At 38.7% G+C, this 18,457-nt stretch overlaps 1 protein-coding gene and 1 long non-coding RNA gene across 6 annotated transcripts in view; one reads left to right on the top strand and one right to left on the bottom strand.

Annotated features, from left to right (window-relative positions):
- Window positions 1-5,975, top strand: part of LOC122973414 — a 37,023-nt gene extending 31,048 nt beyond the window's left edge. The window contains exon 2 of the long non-coding RNA XR_006400015.1: window positions 5,798-5,975. This is a non-coding gene — a long non-coding RNA (uncharacterized LOC122973414). The remainder of the gene's footprint in view (window positions 1-5,797) is intronic.
- The window catches only part of LOC122973413 (dachshund homolog 2-like), a 133,530-nt gene that overhangs the window by 6,207 nt on the left and 108,866 nt on the right, over window positions 1-18,457 (bottom strand). For all 5 annotated transcript variants that reach the window (XM_044340888.1, XM_044340885.1, XM_044340886.1 and 2 more), the window contains exons 7-13: window positions 16,293-16,462; window positions 15,105-15,210; window positions 13,305-13,379; window positions 5,862-5,962; window positions 4,803-4,950; window positions 4,537-4,704; window positions 3,780-3,845 (exon numbers count right to left, since the gene is read on the bottom strand). In XM_044340888.1, coding sequence (XP_044196823.1) covers window positions 3,780-3,845; window positions 4,537-4,704; window positions 4,803-4,950; window positions 5,862-5,962; window positions 13,305-13,379; window positions 15,105-15,210; window positions 16,293-16,462 — 834 coding nt within the window. The remainder of the gene's footprint in view (window positions 1-3,779; window positions 3,846-4,536; window positions 4,705-4,802; window positions 4,951-5,861; window positions 5,963-13,304; window positions 13,380-15,104; window positions 15,211-16,292; window positions 16,463-18,457) is intronic.

The raw sequence follows: 18,457 nt of genomic DNA, 5'->3' as shown, positions 1-18,457 counted from the left end.
CTTCTGCTATTTTTCAGGCTCCTCCTCATCTTTTCTTCCTCCCATCACCGATCCCTTCTCTTTTCCATCCTTTCATCCCCTCTTTCTTATACCTCTTCTTCCTCACTTTCTTTCCTCCGTTTCCTCATCTTCCTCTTCTACTTTTTATTTATTTATTTATTATTTTAGAGCCAATTAGTCCAGTCAGCTTTGAACAACCAAGAAAAAACCAATTGTACTTTTTTCCTGTTTAACCCTCTCTCTCTCTCTCTCTCTCTCTCTCTCTCTCTCTCTCTCTCTCTCTCTCTCGCTCTCTCTTGCTCTCTCTCGCTCTCTCTCTCTCTTCTTTCTTTCCTCCCTTCTTTCTTTCTCTCCCTCTCTTTCTGATTGTAATGCGATGTCTTTCTTTGTATTCAGCAGTTTTCTCCTCACTCGTTAATTAAGAGTGTGGAAGGTGGGAGAGGCAGGGGAGAGGTGTGTGTGTGTGTGTGTGTGTGTGTGTGTGTGTGTGTGTGTGTGTGTGTGTGCGTGCGTGTAAACCACCGTAGGTGCAAAATGCTTTTATGGCAGGAGGGATGAGTGTGTGTTTGTCAGTGTGAGTGTGTGTGAGTGTGTGTGTATATGTGAGCAAAGCAGCAAAGGGGTCCTACTGGGCCAATCAACATTAATGAAATCAGGTGGGTCTGTGTGTGTGTGTGTGTGTGTGTGTGTGTGTGTGTGTGTGTGTGTGTGTGTGTGTGTGTGTGTGTGTGTGTGTGTGTTTGTCGGAGTGCTTGGCTTGCAGAAGAGAGGGGATCTAAAAGGGGTCTAAAGAGGAGAGAGAGCTAATTAGAGTTCCCTGTCTCACCAGAGTGTGGATCAAACACACAAACACACACACACACACTCTGGAACGCACAGCGACAGGTACAGAGCGCACACACACACACACACACAGAGAGAGAGAAAGTGTGTGTGTGTGTGCCTGTAGATATTCATTTATACACACGCAGAGTTTCAAGTGAAGGTTTTCAATGTCAGGGAGGACTGAGCACAGCTGGTGGAAAGAGGACGACACATGCATACTAACACACACATCAGTACTGTACTTGTGAGGACCTTCATCGCCGTAATGCATTCTCCAGCTCACAACTCCCAACTAAACTTAATTCTGTCTCAACCCTCCAGCAGCCCCTTTGAAGAAGTGAAGACCGGACGCCTTGTCATCATTTTCTGATCTAATGTCACTCTCGATATGGAAGATTGAAGACCACAAACACACACACACACACACACTGGACACACATAAGCATAATATATTTTTTTTTAAAAAGAGGCCTCATTTTACAAACACGTCTCCACTTTCTGAAAGTCCTCGTTCTCTTAAAAATCATCCAACTACCCCGACAGTGTCCTCGCTTTCTGAAACATGTCCTTACTCTCTGAAAATGTTCCCAAAATGATGTTCCCTTGCTTTCTGAAATTAAATAAAAATTCTTCACTTTGCAAAAATGTAACGTTTGTAGTGATGTAATGTTTCCAGAAATGACCTCATTTCCAATAAATGTCCTTGATACTCAAAGTTTCTGCAATTTCGCTAAAATTGATCTGCATAATCTAACTTTCCCAAACTGCCTCCAAAGTATCCTCACTTCCTTAAATGTCTTTACTTTCCAAAGACGCCATGTTTTTATCCAAAACTATTCATTTCTTTCCAACAATGTCCTCGTCTGTTAAACAGGTCTTTACTTTCCAAAAGATGTCCTCACTGTCCAAAAGATGTTCCCACCTTCCACAATAACTTATATTTTCCACACAAAAAAACTCCTCATTCTCTCAAAAATGCTTCCACTTTCCAAAAAGTACTAATTTTCTAAACATGTCCCGTCCAAACATGTTCTATCATAAAAACGTCCTCACTGTCATCATCCTCCAAAAGAGCCTTTACTTGTCAAAAAATGTCCTCACTTTCCTCATGTTCCCTCGCTTTCTAAAATCTAAAAAAAATTCTCCACTTTCCAAAAATGTAACGTTTGTAGTGATGTAATGTTTCCAGAAACGTCCTCATTTCCAATAAATGTCCTTGATACTCTGTTTCTGCAATTTCTCTAAAAATGATTTGTATAATCTAACTTTCCAAAATTGTCCGTTTTTTTTTTTTTTTTAACTGCCTCCAATTTCCAAAAGTATCTTCACTTCCTCATTACTTTCCAAAGACGCCGTGGTTTTTTCCAAAACTTTCATTCTTCATTTCTTTTCAAAAGCTATCCATCTTTCCAACAATGTCCTCGTCTGTTAAACAGGCCTTTACTTTCCAAAAGATGTCCTGATTTTCTAAAACTGTCCTCACTTTCCACAATAACTTATATATAGTCCTCATTCTCTCCAAAATGCCTCCACTTTCCAAAAAGTAAATGTCCTTACTCTCTGAAAATGTTCTCTATATCCTTGTGTTCCCAAAATTGTCCCCTCGCTTTCAAAAATTAAAAAAAAAAAAATTCTCCACTTTCCAAAAATGTAACGTTTGTAGTGATGTAATGTTTCCAGACATGTCCTCATTTTCTCAAGTTTCTGCAATTTCGCTAAAATTGATCTGCATAATCTAACTTTCCCAAACTGCCTCCAATTTCCAAAACTATCCTCACGTCCTTAAATGTTGTTACTTTCATCACTTTCTAAAGACGCCGTGGTTTTTTTTCCAAAACTGTTCATTTCTTTTCTAAATGTCCTCGTCTGTTAAACAGGTCTTTACTTTCCAACAGATGTCCTCACTGTCCTGATTTTCTAAAACTGTCCTCACTTTTCAAAAAGTGTTTCCACAATAATTTATATCTTCCACACAAAAAAAAGTCCTCATTCTCTCAAAAATGCCTCCACTTTCCAAAAAGTACTAATTTTCTAAACGTGTCCCGTCCAAACATGTTCTAACTCTCAGAAAAATGTCCCTTTTTACCAAAAAACGTCCTCACAATGTCATCATCCTCCAAAAGTTGTCAAAAAAAATGTCCTCAGTTTCCAAAAAATGTCTCTATTTCCCTCAAAAAGTTCATATAATATAACTCTCCAAAACTGTCCTTTCCAGTTTCCTCACTCGCAAAACATGTCCTCATTTCTAAGTGTCCTTACTTTCCAAAATAACCTTATTAACCATTTTCCCAAAAAAAAAAAGTCCTCATTCTCCAAAAATGTCCTCACTCCCCCAAGAAACGTCTTATTTTCATCTTCAAGGTCTAAAAACTTCAATTGGTCCCCACAAACACACACTTATAGTCACGTTAACACACACATATCCACACTTACACATGTACATAGAAGCTCAATGGCATATTTACACACACACACACACACACACACACACACACACATATATACATACACACGTGTGTCTGATAAGGTGCACATCAAAGGGAGGCCACAGTGTCTATGTGTCTGCTTAATGTCTCCACTAATCTAGCCTGGGCCCCAACACACACACACACACACACACACACACACATGTGCCCACCACGTGTGTGTGTGTGTGTGTGTGTGTCTAACATACATAACCGTACATGTGTGTGCGTAACATCTTGTAAGTCTGCCTTTGAACACGCTTGCATCCAATGTCATATTTATTATTATGAGGAATGTGTGTGTGTGTGTGTGTGTGTGTGTGTTTTTGTGTGTAGCAGCATGACTCTGCATGCATGAGTGTGTATCTGACTGCGTGAGTTTTATGTGATTTTTTTTTATTGTTTGAATGTGTGTGTATGTGTGTAGATAGTGTGTGTGTGTAGATAGTGTGTGTGTGTGTGTGTGTGTGTGTGTGTGTGTGCGGGTACCTTGTACAGCGCCGTTGTCTTGCTGGTTTCCATTAAGTTCAGGTTTATCCTCGGCTACAGCAGCGTCTGGTATGAAACACAAAAGACAAGACAGAGTCTCAGTGGGTCGGCCAATAAAAAAAAACAAAAAAAACACAAACAACACCTTGTAACCGTGTGCAGGTCAAAAACAAACCGTATTTTACAAAGAAAAAGCACGCCATAAACACCACAGTTTGTCCAGAGAATTGCGTTTTTTTTTGTTTTGGATGCCATTTCAGTTTATTCTCTTGATGTTAATTGTCAAAGCTCTTTAACTGCTCTGAGAGTAATTGTTTTGATATTAGAAAAAAAAAAAAAAAAAAGCATTTAAGCTGCTTCCTCACAACCAATTTAAGTCATTTCTGTGCCAGAGAATCGTCCCTGCAGACCAGAACAGTGACTGATTCATACTGACTCGTTTTTGAAGTATTATCCACCGTCCAGCTATGCAATCAGTACCTTCCAGAAAGTCGTATTTTTCTCCCCAAAATATAGCAAAATACACAGTCAATTCTGTCAAAGCTCACAAATAAATGCATTGGTTTGCACGTCGTTATAGCGCCAACGACTGCAGCTCCTCCAGGACTGATTTATTTTCCTATGATTTATGAATCTGGTGGGTTTTAAGGGGTCTGGAAAGGGTTGAAACAACCAAGAAGAGAGAGAGCGAAAATGACAGGAAGGCAGACGAAAAACAAACCTCCCCCGAAATAAACCAACAAACATCTCGTCGTACCGTTCTTGTTGTTGTTGGCGGCGTGCAGCGGCTCAGGAGAGGGGGAGGACGAGGACGAGTGTTTCAGAGCGTCCTCCACTCTCTCCCTCCTCTTGGATTCGAACTCCAGCGCCTCCTGCAGCTTCCTCTTGGCCTTCTTCTCCTTCTTCAGACGCTTCTGGATGGAGGCTGGAGGAGGAGGAAGAAGAAGAGGAAGTAGGGTTATATGAAGGGGGAAAACGTCTTCCGGTGGTTGTCGTTTTTATTTTTTTTTCTTTCTGTCAAACCTCTGCTCTGTAGTTCGGAGGTGAGCTGTCGTTCCAGACTCTCCCTCATCTCTCTTTCTCTGTAGAGCTCCATCTTCAGTTCCCTCTTCTCCGCCTGGATCTGTTTGTCCTGGACCCGGGCGTTCTCCACCGCCACCTTCAACAGGCCCTGAGGAGAGCAAACAAACAAATCTGTCACATATTTACTGGGATTATCTGGATGTATTTTGGTCGGATTGATTACTTGGGTCGCTCAAGTGGGTTTAAACAGTTTAATTCATATAATGAAAGTATAAATAGCATAAAAGCTACAATCAACTTCAGTGGGTCTTGTAATAATTTGACATTTTTCTGTAATTCATACATTTCCATTAGTTTGTCTGAGTTTTCATGTGTTTCCTTTTAACAATTTTTGATTGTTTTATACTATTTTTTTTTCCTACAAGACTCATTAGTTGTTGTCTTACACAGATATTGATGTTAGAGCTGCAACCGACAATTTATAACTTTATAACTAACTCTTTATTTTCCTTATTAATTAATCATTTGGTTTATAAAATGCCAGAAAGCAAAGTTACAGTTTCCTAAAGTCCAAAGGTGATGTCATCAAATTGTCTTATTTGTTTGACCAAAATCCAAATATATTCAATTTACTATCAAATAAGACTAAGAACAGCAGCAAATCTTCATAAAATCTTGGCTGGAACATGTAAATATTTGGCATTTTGCTTTAAAAATTAATTTAAAATATAATAATTGATTATTAAAATAGTTGCAGAATATTTTTTTTGTCCAATAATTAATCAAATAATCGTTGCAGCTCTAATCATCTTACATAAAACATGTTAAAACAAGAGAACTAACACATCTGCTCATATCACCATCACACAGATGGTCACACTTATCAATTACCTATTATAATGTATTAGTAATGTATTAGTGATGTATTGTACCCTTTAATAAGCCTTAATGATAATATTTTGACCTGTAATAAACCCCATATACTGTCTTTTCAGCCAACAAACATCACAACAACTGTTCCAACTAAACAGGAACAATAACAGCAGGATCGTACTGTACCTGTATGTTGGTGAGCAGGGTCTCCACTGACGACAGGCCGTCAGCGAATAGGAACGGAGCGGGGAAGCCGGGGGGCAGGGCTTGTCCCAGCGAAGACTCTTCTGTGAAGAACAAGAAAAACACAACTGTCAATAATTTAGTTCAAATTTATTCTGGATTTTGAGTTAATTTGTTTTTGTTTTAAGTTTTTTTCTGATTTTAAAATAAAAAGTTGTGTTTTGTAATTTGCTTGTATGAAAAATGCTCTACAAATAAAAAAAATACTATTCAAACAAACATGAAACAACTTCAGAGTCCATGAGCTCAAAAATCTGCCTTCGAAGTTTCCTTCAGCAGATCAGAAAATGAGAAAAGATGAGAAGAAATTTAGCTGATCAAAAGCATCAAATGTTTGCTAATTGTTAGCATGAAGCAAAGCTAAGATAATTAGCCTCAATCAGAGGTTTTGGTGTCTTTGTTCTCACTTAAAGGAATAGTTCAACATATTGGGAATCATGTTGTTGAGAGTTAGATGAGAAGATTGATACCATTCTTATGTCAGTCTGTTTAATGTGAAGCTAATGCTAGCAGTCAGTTAGCTTAGCATAAAGACAGGTTAAAAATATATATATATATATATATATTCTGTCTGATTAACACATTAAATCCAGTTTAATCAGTACAAAAAATCCAAAATTGTGGCTTTATGGGGGATTATATGCTGGACTATTTCTGTGGCCGGGAGCAGTGACCTCCCCCTGATTCCTTATGCTAAGCTAAGCTAAGCTAACGGTCTCCTGACTGTAGCTTCATATTTAACGTGCAGATATGAGAGCGATATCAATCTACTCATCTAACTCTGGGCAAGAAAGTGAATAAGTATTTCTCAAAATACAGATTTCTTTTTATTTTATACTAACTTCCTGGAAATTTTCTGAGTAATTTGCAGATATAAAACAATTAATTTTTAGGGACATTTTACAGAAAGGGTGCAATTTGGTACAAATTATAAGAAAAACTGAAAAAAAGTGTAAAGTTGGTTTAGTTGGTAAGTGAGTAACGCTGTATTTTACAGAGTTGTGTAATTTGGTAGTTTATGGGAAATGCACTAATTATAGAGTTTTTAAGGAAGACCCAGTTTCTCAAGTGTGAATATTTTCTGGTTTCTTTAGTTCTTCTATGACGGTAAACTAAATACCTTCTGAGTTTTTGACAGTTGGTAGGGTCGTCATCTTGGGCTTTGGGAAACAATGATTGACATTTTTCACCATTTTATGACATTTTATACCAAACAAACAATCAATTAATTGAGTAAATAATCGACAGATTAATAGATGATGAAAATGATCGTTACTTGCAGCCCTAGAGTCAGTTAAAGATTTAATTTAAGAGTGTAATTTATTAAATCTTTTTAGAAAATTAATGATTATGAACCCAAATATGATGAGTGGGCATTTACCAACTAAACCAACTTAACACTGTCTGTTTTTATTATAATTTGCACCTTTTTTACTGTAAAATCTAAAAATTTACCATAAAATACCTGCAAATTACATAAAAAACTTCAAGGAAACGTGTATAAAATAAAGCATTAAAATCTCTGCGTACATCTTTAAAAAGCCACTTGTTCAATATACATACATGATAATAATAATAATTGTTCATGAGTTTATCTTTTTAATTTTTATTAAGAGATACATGTTTGGGTGATGGCGGGTTTCCGTCAGAGATACGATGTCACGAGCTTTGAGTGAAGTTTATGAAATGTTGATGTTTACTAAGGTGTAAAAGGCAACGAAGCGGCATCAGAGAAATCAATTACACCAAACATACACACACACACGCACATACAGAGGTTGTTAGTATTCAGACAATCATGTGAGGTACTAATTGGCAAGGATTAAAGACATCCTTGGTGTGTGTGTGTGTGTGTGTGTGTGTGTGTGTGTGTGTGTGTGTGTGTGTGTGTGTGTGTGTGTGTGTGTGTATATGTGTGTGTGTGTGTGTGTTCATTGTAAGTGCGTCACAGTGTCTGCTCAGCCCTTAATGCCTAACACACTGACAACTGGGTTAACTCTGCTGTGAAATTAACGCTGATTAAGATGCACTCTAACACACACACACACACACACACACACACACCATCTCTATCCCCCCTATCTGCCACTTCATCCATACATCCCCCTCCGCTCCACCTTTCCCCTTCTTTCTTCATCACTTTCTCCTCCACTTCTACTCTTGTCTCTCCCTCATCTTCATCTTTCGAACCTTTTCTCCTTTCTCTGTCACTCATCTTTCCTTCTTTCCGTGTCCATCTCGGCTCCTTCCTCTCAGGTCTTCCTTTCTTTACGTCTTTCTATCAGTCTGCCTTTCTTTCTCTTTTCATCTTTCTCTCATTCTTTGTCTTTTCGTCTGTCTGTCTTTCTTTTGTTCTTCCTCTCTTTCTTTTGTCGTTCTGTCCATCTCGGCTCCTTCCTCTCATTTCCTATTTTTGATTTGTCTTTCTTTCACTCTTTCATTCTTTCTGTTTGTCTTTCATTCTTTGTCTTTTCATCTCTCTGTCTTTCTTTCGTTCTTCCTCCCTTTCTTTATCGTTCTGTCTTTGTGTTTCTTTCTGTCTGTCTTTATTTTCATCTGTTTTTCTTTCCGTCTTGGTCTTTTTTCCATCTTTAATTCTGTCTTTCTTTGTCTCTTATGCCTTCCTTCCTTCCTTTACTTAATTTCCCCTAATTATTTCCTCAAGTTTTCTTTCCTTCTTAAGTCAAGTTCATTTTTTTTCAACTCAAAACTACAAATTTGCGTCAAACAGCTTTTGTCACTGCTTCATCCTTCTGTCTATTCTTTTATTCTCTGTTTTCCTTATTGTCTTTTCCCCCCTTCGTTCTCCCCTCGTTTCTACTCCGTCACACCAACCTCTCTCTTTCTCTGTATGTGTTGAAAGCTTTTTGAACATTTCATCTAATTTTGCTGATGAAATGTCATGTTTGGCCGAAAAAGATTAAACGATTCCTAATAGAATGAAGAGAGAGAGAGAGAGAGAGAGAGAGAGAGAGAGAGAGAGAGAGAGAGAGAGAGAGAGAGAGAGAGTGGTGGATGAGGGGGATGAAGGACAAACTGTAAAAGACGACATGATGGAGAGGAGAAAATATGAGGAAAAAAAAATAAAGTGGAGAGGGGAAAGAAGAATACAGAGAGAAGGAAGGGAGGGTTTAAAAGGATTAAAAAAAAAAAAAAAAAAAAAAGGGAAGAGACGGGCGTTTGTATAAAAAGAGGAGAGGATTACAGAAATGCCGGAGGGGAGGAGTAGAGTGAAAACAGGAAGGGTGAACACTGTTGTTCATGTTGGATCAATGTTGGATCAATGTTTCACCTTAATAACCAGAACGGAGCGTTTTTACTGTACTTTGATACGTCGTTTCAGAGGCTTTTTGGAGCGTTTTTGACTCAATTAACGCTCATTAATCCATTTTATGATTCAGTTATAGTGTTAAAAACATCAGAATTTCTGAATAGAGTTTGGCATCAATCATCAAAAACTAAACTTAAGGTCTTTTTAACTTTGAAAGCTTCCGCTGAACTCAAATTTGACTTCAACCTCGGTTTAATTTTTGCACTATTAGACATGCACCACAGCCTGGAGACAGTCTGCTATTTAAAAAACACAGAAAAAAGAAAAGCCCAAATGGCCAAGGATATGACACACAGTAAGGTCATTTTCTATCACAAACACAAGTTTAGTTTATTATGTAATTCTGCTTCAGTAATTGCTGCAATATAACTTCCAGATGGAGGGAGAACATTTGGTTATCTGCTATTTTCCCCTGAGAAGGGCAGTAAACACTCTGTGTCTGAGTGGCTTTTAAAAGTTTCCTAGTTATCAACATGTTTTTAATTTGTACTACAATATTTCATGAGAAGTCTACGATCGTGGACTGAACTGTAGTTTTCTCTTTGAAGGGTTTGTTTTTTTTTGCCTTTATTGGATTGTGGGCAAAGAAGAGGCAGACAGGAAACAAGAGGAGAGAGAGAGAGAGAGAGAAAGATGACACGCAAACAAAGATCCCTGACTGGAACTGAACCAGGGACATTGCGGTTATGTTACGTTACGAGGCAGCTGGATTCGCGAGATCACGTGAGAATCCTTCTCGTCGGGTTTCAAGTTATGAACCACAGTGGTTCAAACCAATCAGCGTCCTGTGAGGAACCACTGGCAGCTACAGGCGGGGTTTAGGTGTGACGACAAGGTTTGAAAACGACAATGGCGGCTCCTAAAGAGGTTAGCATAGATGCTGCTATCAGTTTTATAACTACTAATATATAAGTTCCTCAGACGGCGGCTTGTTGTTGTGTTTCCTCTTCGGCGTTCTCCTACTACGTCATATTGTTCGTTGATCTGATTGGTTTAAGTTAGCCGTGATGGACAGATGATTCATCCAATCACCTGCCAAGTATTAACAGTACCAAGGACGACTTCTCCTGGGCGGCGGTGGCTCAGGAGGTAGAGCGGGTCGTCCACTAATCAGAAGATCGGCGGTTTTGATTCCCGGCTCCTCCAGTCCGCATGCTGATGTGTCCTTGGGCAAGATACTTAACCCCAAATTGCTCCATCAGTGTATGAATGGTTAGTTTCCTCTGATGGGCAGGTTGGGACCTTTCATGGTGGCCTCTGTACCCATTCATCGTATGAATGGGTGAATGTGGTTCGTAGTGTAAAAGCGCTTTGAGTGGTCGGAGGACTAGAAAGACGCTGTACAAGTACAGTCCATTTACCATTCCTGGATTAACCATTGGACTCTGTTCTCTTTGATGTTTTGATTACACAATTGTGAAAGCTCTTCAGTTTCTTGGAAGTCCTGGTACAGAAACAATTTGTACAAATACTCAACAGCACATAATTCAGTCGTCACTGTCATCTTTTGACCAAACTACGTGTCAAAGGTCTTCAAGAAACCCCCACCAGACCCAAAACAGCTTTCTTTTCCAGATTCCCAGTGTGCCTCAGCTCTGGGTCCAAATACTTGCCCTTTGTCTATTACTTATCCTGTATTTATGTCTCTGTGTATCTAATGAGCGCTGCTACAAAATGTTTGTAAGACTGCCATGAAAGAAAGTCTCTTATTTTCTTCCAGCTCTGAGAGTCCTTAATGCTTCACGTTCATGGATATTTTACTGGGATTGCAGGTAAAAGGTGGTCACGAGCAGCAGATGTTGACCTACACAACGGGGTGCACTCCCACTTCTGACATCAATAGGGAGTTAAAAGACAAAACATCGCAGCGGAGCGCTTCCTTGTTGTTGGGAAACATAAGGTGCATAAATATATGTGCAAGTTTTTAGACTCAGAAGCAACACACGCTGTGTTTTAAGAGCCAGACTGCATGCAAAAAAATCAGAAAAGCAACTGTAGATTTAAACATTTTCTCGACCTGTTTGCAGTTTTATTCCTTCATAGATCCCATCGACACACCTTTGTCTAACTTAACTATAACAGTGGAAGTAATTTCATCCAGATAAACTACAGAAGAACAAACTAGTAATTATTTTCTTGATTAATCAATTAGTTATTTGGTCTATTAAATCTGAAAAAATGGTGAAAAATGTTACACAATCATACAAGACTAAAGAAACTAGAAAATATTCACATTTGAGAAGATTGAGAATCAGAGAATTTGGATGTTTTTATCTTAAAAAATGACTCAAAATAGTTGGCAACTAATAGATTAATTGACTAATCGTCCAAAGACAAGTGAAACCAAGTGCAATGTGGAAATAAACTGCAAAAGTTTACCTAATATAATATTAAAATCTAATATCTAATCTAAAGCCCCTTTTCATACATGCAGTCTGTCCCTGAAATGTTCAGGAACATTTCCTGCATGAGGTCATGTGTGAACGGGATCAGAGGTCGATATTCAGGGAAATCTGTTCTGCCAGTTTCCCACCTCAAGACCTGGATAGCATTTCTGGGAAAATACCAGTACGACTGTGTTGTGAATGAAAGCAGTAACATTGCAGGGACAAACACGTAAAGGGTTACGTCCGTCTGATGAAAGACGCTTTCATGAAGAGCGAGCGAACCAATCACAAGACTTGACGTGTGGGTGATGTACTGCGAGTTGGGCGATGCTCGGTTTCCAACATGGCGACTGTGTCACAAACTTTCTCATATTACAGCTAAACAGTAAAATATGTTTCTGGAAACATTTGAGGTGAGAAACAGAATCTTGATTCGTATTTGATCAGCTCTGCCTAGTTTGAAAGTTCGATCTGAGCGTCGTGAGTTTCTCCTTCTTCTTCTTCTGTTATATTTTATGGCGGTTGGTGTCCATAAGTGTTGCATTACCGCCATCTGCTGGACTGCCCCTTGCACCATCTGTTGCAGCATTGTCATGTTATGTGTGAAAAGGCGCAAGACGGAAATGCTCCTGAACGTAACTGCAAATCACCAGCAGCATGAAAGAGGCTTAATAAGTAGCAACAAGACTATTTAGCTGCAGCATGATTGTGTTTTCTAACTCCACACGCAGCTGAAACATACTGCAAATCACAAATGAAAATGTTATCGACTCTCATTTAAAGAAGACAACACCTGGTGCGCAGCTGTTAATACAAATATGTCCTTTTTTTCCAGGGGTCACGTTGTGGTGACGGGTTAGAGTAAGGCCACCGCATCCCACCTTAAAACAAAAACATCATCTCGTTTTTTTTTAAGATTCAAGTGGAAGTCAGTGACATTTGACACTTTGACTCCTTTTGATAAAGGAAACATTCCCTCTGCCGCTCCTGCTGATGTCCGCGGCGGAGCCTCGGGAGTATGAAAGCAGCGGAAACGAAGGGGAGAAGGTGAAGAATTAGATAAAAACAGAATGTGTTAGTTATAAGAATGGAAAACACAGCTAGAGGGAAGATAGAGAGACGGAGGGAGGAGAGGCCCCGCATGCTTTTAGTGTGTGACCTCTTGACCCCTTTTAGCCATGCTTCCTTCACTTAGCCCCCCCCCCCCCTCCTCTACCTCCCTCCATCATCCTTCTCTCTCTCTCTCCTTCTATCTCTCTCTCTCATTCGTCTGATTGATGGCTCGGAGACAGGTGATCAATAGGAGCTGCAGAACATCCTGACGCTTCTGTTTCTCTGTTTGTGTGCATGTGTGTCAGTGCATTTGTCTCTGCATGTGTGCACGTTCAGCCGCTGCTTCTTTGTGCGTGTGTGTGTGTGTGTGCGTGTGTGTAGATACAGTAGATGAGGAAAGCCCATCCAGGAGAGGACAATTTGTCAGTTGTCAAAAGAAAATGGGTGAGGGTTTAGATTAAGGTGCGTAATGGAATATCTCCACTTATACAAATGTGTGTGTGTGTGTGTGTGTGTGTGTCCTCTTTTGTCAGCAGTAAACAGGCAAAAGCATCCATGTGTCTGTGCATTTATGAGAACGCCTTTCTCTGTGTGTGTGTGTGTGTGTGGTCCAACCTTTGTCCTTTGTTATTTTCTTGATGGGTGCAGCAGGGTTGGTCAGTGCAACATCTGCATCAGCTGACACCAGTCCTGAAGAAAGAAAGAAAAACACAGTCAGTCAGTCAGTGTGTGTGTGTGTGTGTGTGTGTGTGTGTGTGTGTGTGTGTGTGTGTGTGTGTATCTGCATGAACACACAGTATGTCTGTGTTATGATTACTTGTTTACAATAATTTTGTAAAGAAAAAATGCTGCAGCTTCTTTTATACTGACTGTAAGTAACCGGGTTAGTCGGTTTTCTACAAATACCTGATGTCTTAACTGTCATGTGAACAAGAAACCTGGTTTCTATAATCTGTGTAGACGATTAGAGAAGCCTGGTGTCCCCAGGTAGATTTCAGAATCATCTTTATTATTTATCTCTCCTGGAGAAAGCAGATTTCTCTGCCATGTATACATGTGTAACCGGGTTTGTAGCGGAGCAGCTGGATGAGAGGAGAGAACATTTCACACACAGAGAGATTCATCCTAATATTTAAAATAAGTTTGACTAAAACTGAAACGAGCACAAAGTAGCCTGTTGAAGTCAAAATAAATCAGTTTCCACTTCCACATTTGACTATTTATTAAATTCAGACACTTTCACGCTGTCAGAAAAAGCTCCACTCTGTCTGTTTGCCTTATTGCAGGAAGCAGCGTCTTCTATCATTAATAGAGTTAAAATCAGTAAACTACACATCCAGAATAAGTTTGGGGGTAGAAGAGACATCTGGTTACTGATCTGCTGCATGTATATCTGTATACGCAGCTCAACAGTTACCAGGTTACTGTCGTGCATGTAAACGAGTTCCCTGATTACCGACGTAGTCTGGTTTTCTCTGAGTAACCTGCTTCCTTAAGTGCACTTTAAACACTCTGAATGACAGTAAAGTCAACATCTTTGGGTTGTTGAACATTTCAGGACTTCATCTTGACCTTTGAGAAACAGCAGTGCACATTTTTAACAAATGACCAAATCAATAATAATCAATAATAATAGTTAATTACAGCCTATATTTGCATAAATGTATCTGTGTGTGTAGTATCATCTGTATCTTTATGCACAGGTAGGTGTATGTATGTAAGTGTGCACTTTCACATGTGTTGTTATATTGATGTATATATTAGGGCTGCAACTAGTGATTATTCTCATTATTGATTAATCTGCCAATTATTTTCTCAAGTAGTCAATTAATCGTTTAGGCTGTGAAATGTTGAAAAAAATATTGAAGAAATGACATTAACAGTTTCTCAGAAGCCGTGGTGATGTCTTCCTTTGTCTGACTAACAGTCTAAAATGTTAACATATCCAATTAATTATAATATCTTAACTTAATCAATTTAATAAAATTAAATAATTTCATTAATTAAGTCATGTAACAAGGAAAAACAGTAAATCTTCACATTTGAGAAGCTGGAACCATCAATTGTTTGACAGTTTTACTTGAAAAATGACTGAAATGATTAAATGATTATCAAAATAGTTAATTATCTGGCGACTGACAAATCAATTAATATATAGATGTGTTTATGTGTGTGTGTGTGTGTGTGTGTGTGTGTGTGGTACATGCACAGTAGTATTGATATGTGTGTCTAATTTATCTGTCCAGCTGTGTGTATGTGTGCATGTAAGAGTGTATCTACAGTATATTTCTATCTATTCCATCTATCTATTCCATTTTATTGTCATATTGATCTGGGTATGTAGTTTGTGTTTGTGTGTGTGTGTGTGTGTGTGTGTGTGTGTGTGTGTGTGTGTGTGTGTGTGTGTGTGTGTACCCAGTCTTTCGGGCGAGCTGGAGGCCGAGCTGCTGGGCTGTGACTGCAGAGGAGTGTTGGTCTCATCGATAGACGGAGAGAGAGAGGGACTGTCACACACTCTTTCCTAGAGAGAGAGAGAGAGACAGAAAGAAAGAGAGACAATTTGAGGTCTTACTATGGTTACTATGGGTTACCAATCACCGCCATTGATTAAAGAGAAGACACTGCCATGTTGGAAGTATAACATCAAAACAAATACATAACCCTGTGTATAGAACATGTAATAGAAGCAATATGATTTTTTTTGTGTGTCATTTTGACCACCGTTATCCTGAACTTGTGTAATTTTCCTTTAAATCATCCAGTTGAGACTGGTGAGTAAGTTCTGGTCCAAATAGTCTAAAATATGTTTTCCTTGTCTTATCACTTTATTGAAAATGTTATGAGGTTAGGAAATGATGTGAAGTTCAGGAAAAAAAACAACCACAATCCTAAAAGTCAGATTACTCTCGACCGTGTAAAAAATCTTAATGTTTTCTAAAGACGGACTGATACATGACTGCAAAATAACATACAGAACAAGTCAACAATGTGATGAAAAGTCTCTATTATACTAGAGATTAAAAGTCTATAAAGTATTCTATATGATAGTCTACTGTAGAAGAAATGTCTATAATTCCTGGGTCTTCTCAGTCATTGTAGAACAAAGCATTTTTGTGTGAATTTAAGAAAACCTAATAGTGTATCGTAATTGAAATATTGTTAAAGAAAGGGATTTGGCAATATTTTCTTTTTCTGTGATTAACATTGATCCTCCTAGTGTTTCCTAGACTAAAGCCACATCTGGGGCAGTTATCTTAAATATCTATGCTTAAAATATCTATATAGAATATCAACATATCTAGAACAATAAAGCCAACGGCGATAAAACTTGAACATACTTCTTCATTCATTCAAGAGACTTCTACAACTGACTTTTTAACTCATTAAGTCTTTAATTTTTGTTAGCAGTCCTCTAATATGATGTCACAGCCCAGGTGATTATTGGTAAACACAGAAAAACCCCAAATTGTTCCTTGAAAACCTTTTTATATAGAAAAGTATAGTGAAAGTTCTTCTGAAGGAGTTCCTCAGGGAACCTACTGGGATCCTCTGTAGTTCCCATTTAAAAAATGTTTGTTTTTTGTTTTATTATGTTTTTCCTACCTTTATGACAGGCGCGCGGTGTACATGAGTGTGTATCTGCTGAGCTGCGGCGGCCATGTTGGCGATGGTGTTGAGGTGGTTCATCTGTGACATCGCCATGGCTACGGACGCAGGCGGCAACCCCATGGGCAGCAGAGGATGGGGCATCATCATGAAGGGCAGGTCCAACCCTGAGAGACAGAGAGGAAGAGGAGGAGGAGGAGGAGGAGAGGGTGAGCTGATATTTTTTAAAATGCCATCATAATTTCAGCTTCGTGTTTAAATATCTGTCAGCGAACCGTTATATATATATTATCTACTGTTATTATCGGAGGACACCGTGAACACAGAGCAGCTCCTGCCTTCATCAGCGGTTTTATTTTGTTAAGCCACATGTGGTTTGTAAGAGCCCAGTAAAACTTTTATTATGTTCTGTGTGTGTTTACAAATTTATCTGCCTTTCAAGAATGAATTTTACTGTTAACACCCAGCAGATAACACTTACAATAAAGTTCATACGGGGAAAAAAAAAAATCATGAATTTTCAAAATATGACTGGGCGCACAGACACTGAGCTCCATTTAGTGATTGAACTGTATTAAACTTTGAACAATCTGCTTTTGTTTACAGTGTTTAAACTGTTTTTGATGATATTTCTTATGCAGAGTCCAACAAAGCTGCAACATTCAGTAAAATTTAACTATATTTTGGCACTAATAGTATGGTTACAGGAAATGTTCAAGATTATCGTAATATTTTTACTTATACGCTAATTGTAGCGAGAAAATTTGATAAGTGCACATCCCTATTTGTGTTTACATGTTGCATATTCCTAAAGTAATGCAGTTAATCTAACTATAATAAGGCAAATCTGGGATCAGGAATTATTCCAGCATAGGAAAACTACAAAGACACAGTGAGTGAAGTGGGTAAACTGGAGCCCAGTGTCTCATTTTTGCCCGTTTTTTCGCCTCCAGAAACGTCTTCTCACATCAGGTTTTTTTTTTTTTTTTTTTTTTAATGTTTCATCATTTTGCATTTGTTTGTTTGATATTCGAAGTGAAGATTTGGAGGACAGGACAGCAGCAACAGAGAGAGAGAGAGAGAGAGAGAGAGAGAGAGAGAGAGAGAGAGAGTGAATTGTTTTGTGTCTGTGAACTCGTGTTGAACTTAACCTTGAGGAGAGAGAGAGAGGGAGAGGTGTCATCTCAGTGTCAAATGTCTCGCTAATAAAAGTTGACAAAGAAGAGGAGGAGGGAGGGAAAGAAAGGAAGAGGAGAAAATACGGAGGTCGAAGGGTTAGAGGGTGATGAGGCGAAAGAAAGAGGAGGTCAAAGACTCATTTTTTTTCCCCTTTTCTTTGCATTTTTTTTCCTCTTATTTCCTTTTTCTTTTCTCTTTTTGTTTTAAGCTATCTTGAAATATCTCTTTTGTTTTCTTCTCTTTTTTTTGTTTTTCATTCCCTCGCTTCTTCTCTCAAGCTATATTTCTCTCCTGACCTCTTTTTATTCCCTAGTTTATCTGTCTCCCCACTTTTTTCTCCATCTTTCCATTTCTGTGATCCTCCTTTTCTTTTTCTTTCCACACATACATCTCTCACTTTGCCTCTTTCTCTTCCTCTTTTCATTTCGTAACCTTGTTTCCCGTCTTTTCTTTCCTTCCTGACGACACCACATTTGTGTGGACCTTCCCCTTTAACTTTCATTCATCCTCCTTAAAAGCGTAACCTTGACCTTTCACCTCTGACCTTGGACTCAAATACAGACACCAAAAAAAAAAAAAAAAAAAAAAAATCGCAGAGGCTGCTTTCATTCCAATGAAACAATAACACTGATTGCTGTTTTCGTGACGACTGAAGTGATAGAATAATCAATGTGAGTGTTTGTCACCTCCCGCTGCCCAGTGTGTGTGTGTGTGTGTGTGTGTGTGTGTGTGTGTCCAAACACATTACTTCTGCAATAAGAAAAAGAGCGAGAATGAGTGTGTCTCTGTTTGTTTCTGTCTATATGTGTGACTCTGTGTGTGTGTGTGTGTGTGTGTGTGTGTGTGTGTGTGTGTGTGTGTGTGTGTGATGTTGATGAATTGAGTCATTAAGTAGAGTGTCTGCTGATTAATCCAGGCAGAGTGTTAATACAGGAGATGGGAACAGATTAAATGGCCGACATTAACAAATATTGCCACCCCCT

This window comes from Thunnus albacares, chromosome 22 (genome assembly GCF_914725855.1).
Source record: "Thunnus albacares chromosome 22, fThuAlb1.1, whole genome shotgun sequence".
In the NCBI taxonomy this organism is placed as follows: Eukaryota; Metazoa; Chordata; class Actinopteri; order Scombriformes; family Scombridae; genus Thunnus; species Thunnus albacares.
This window is presented reverse-complemented; position numbering and strand designations above follow the sequence as displayed.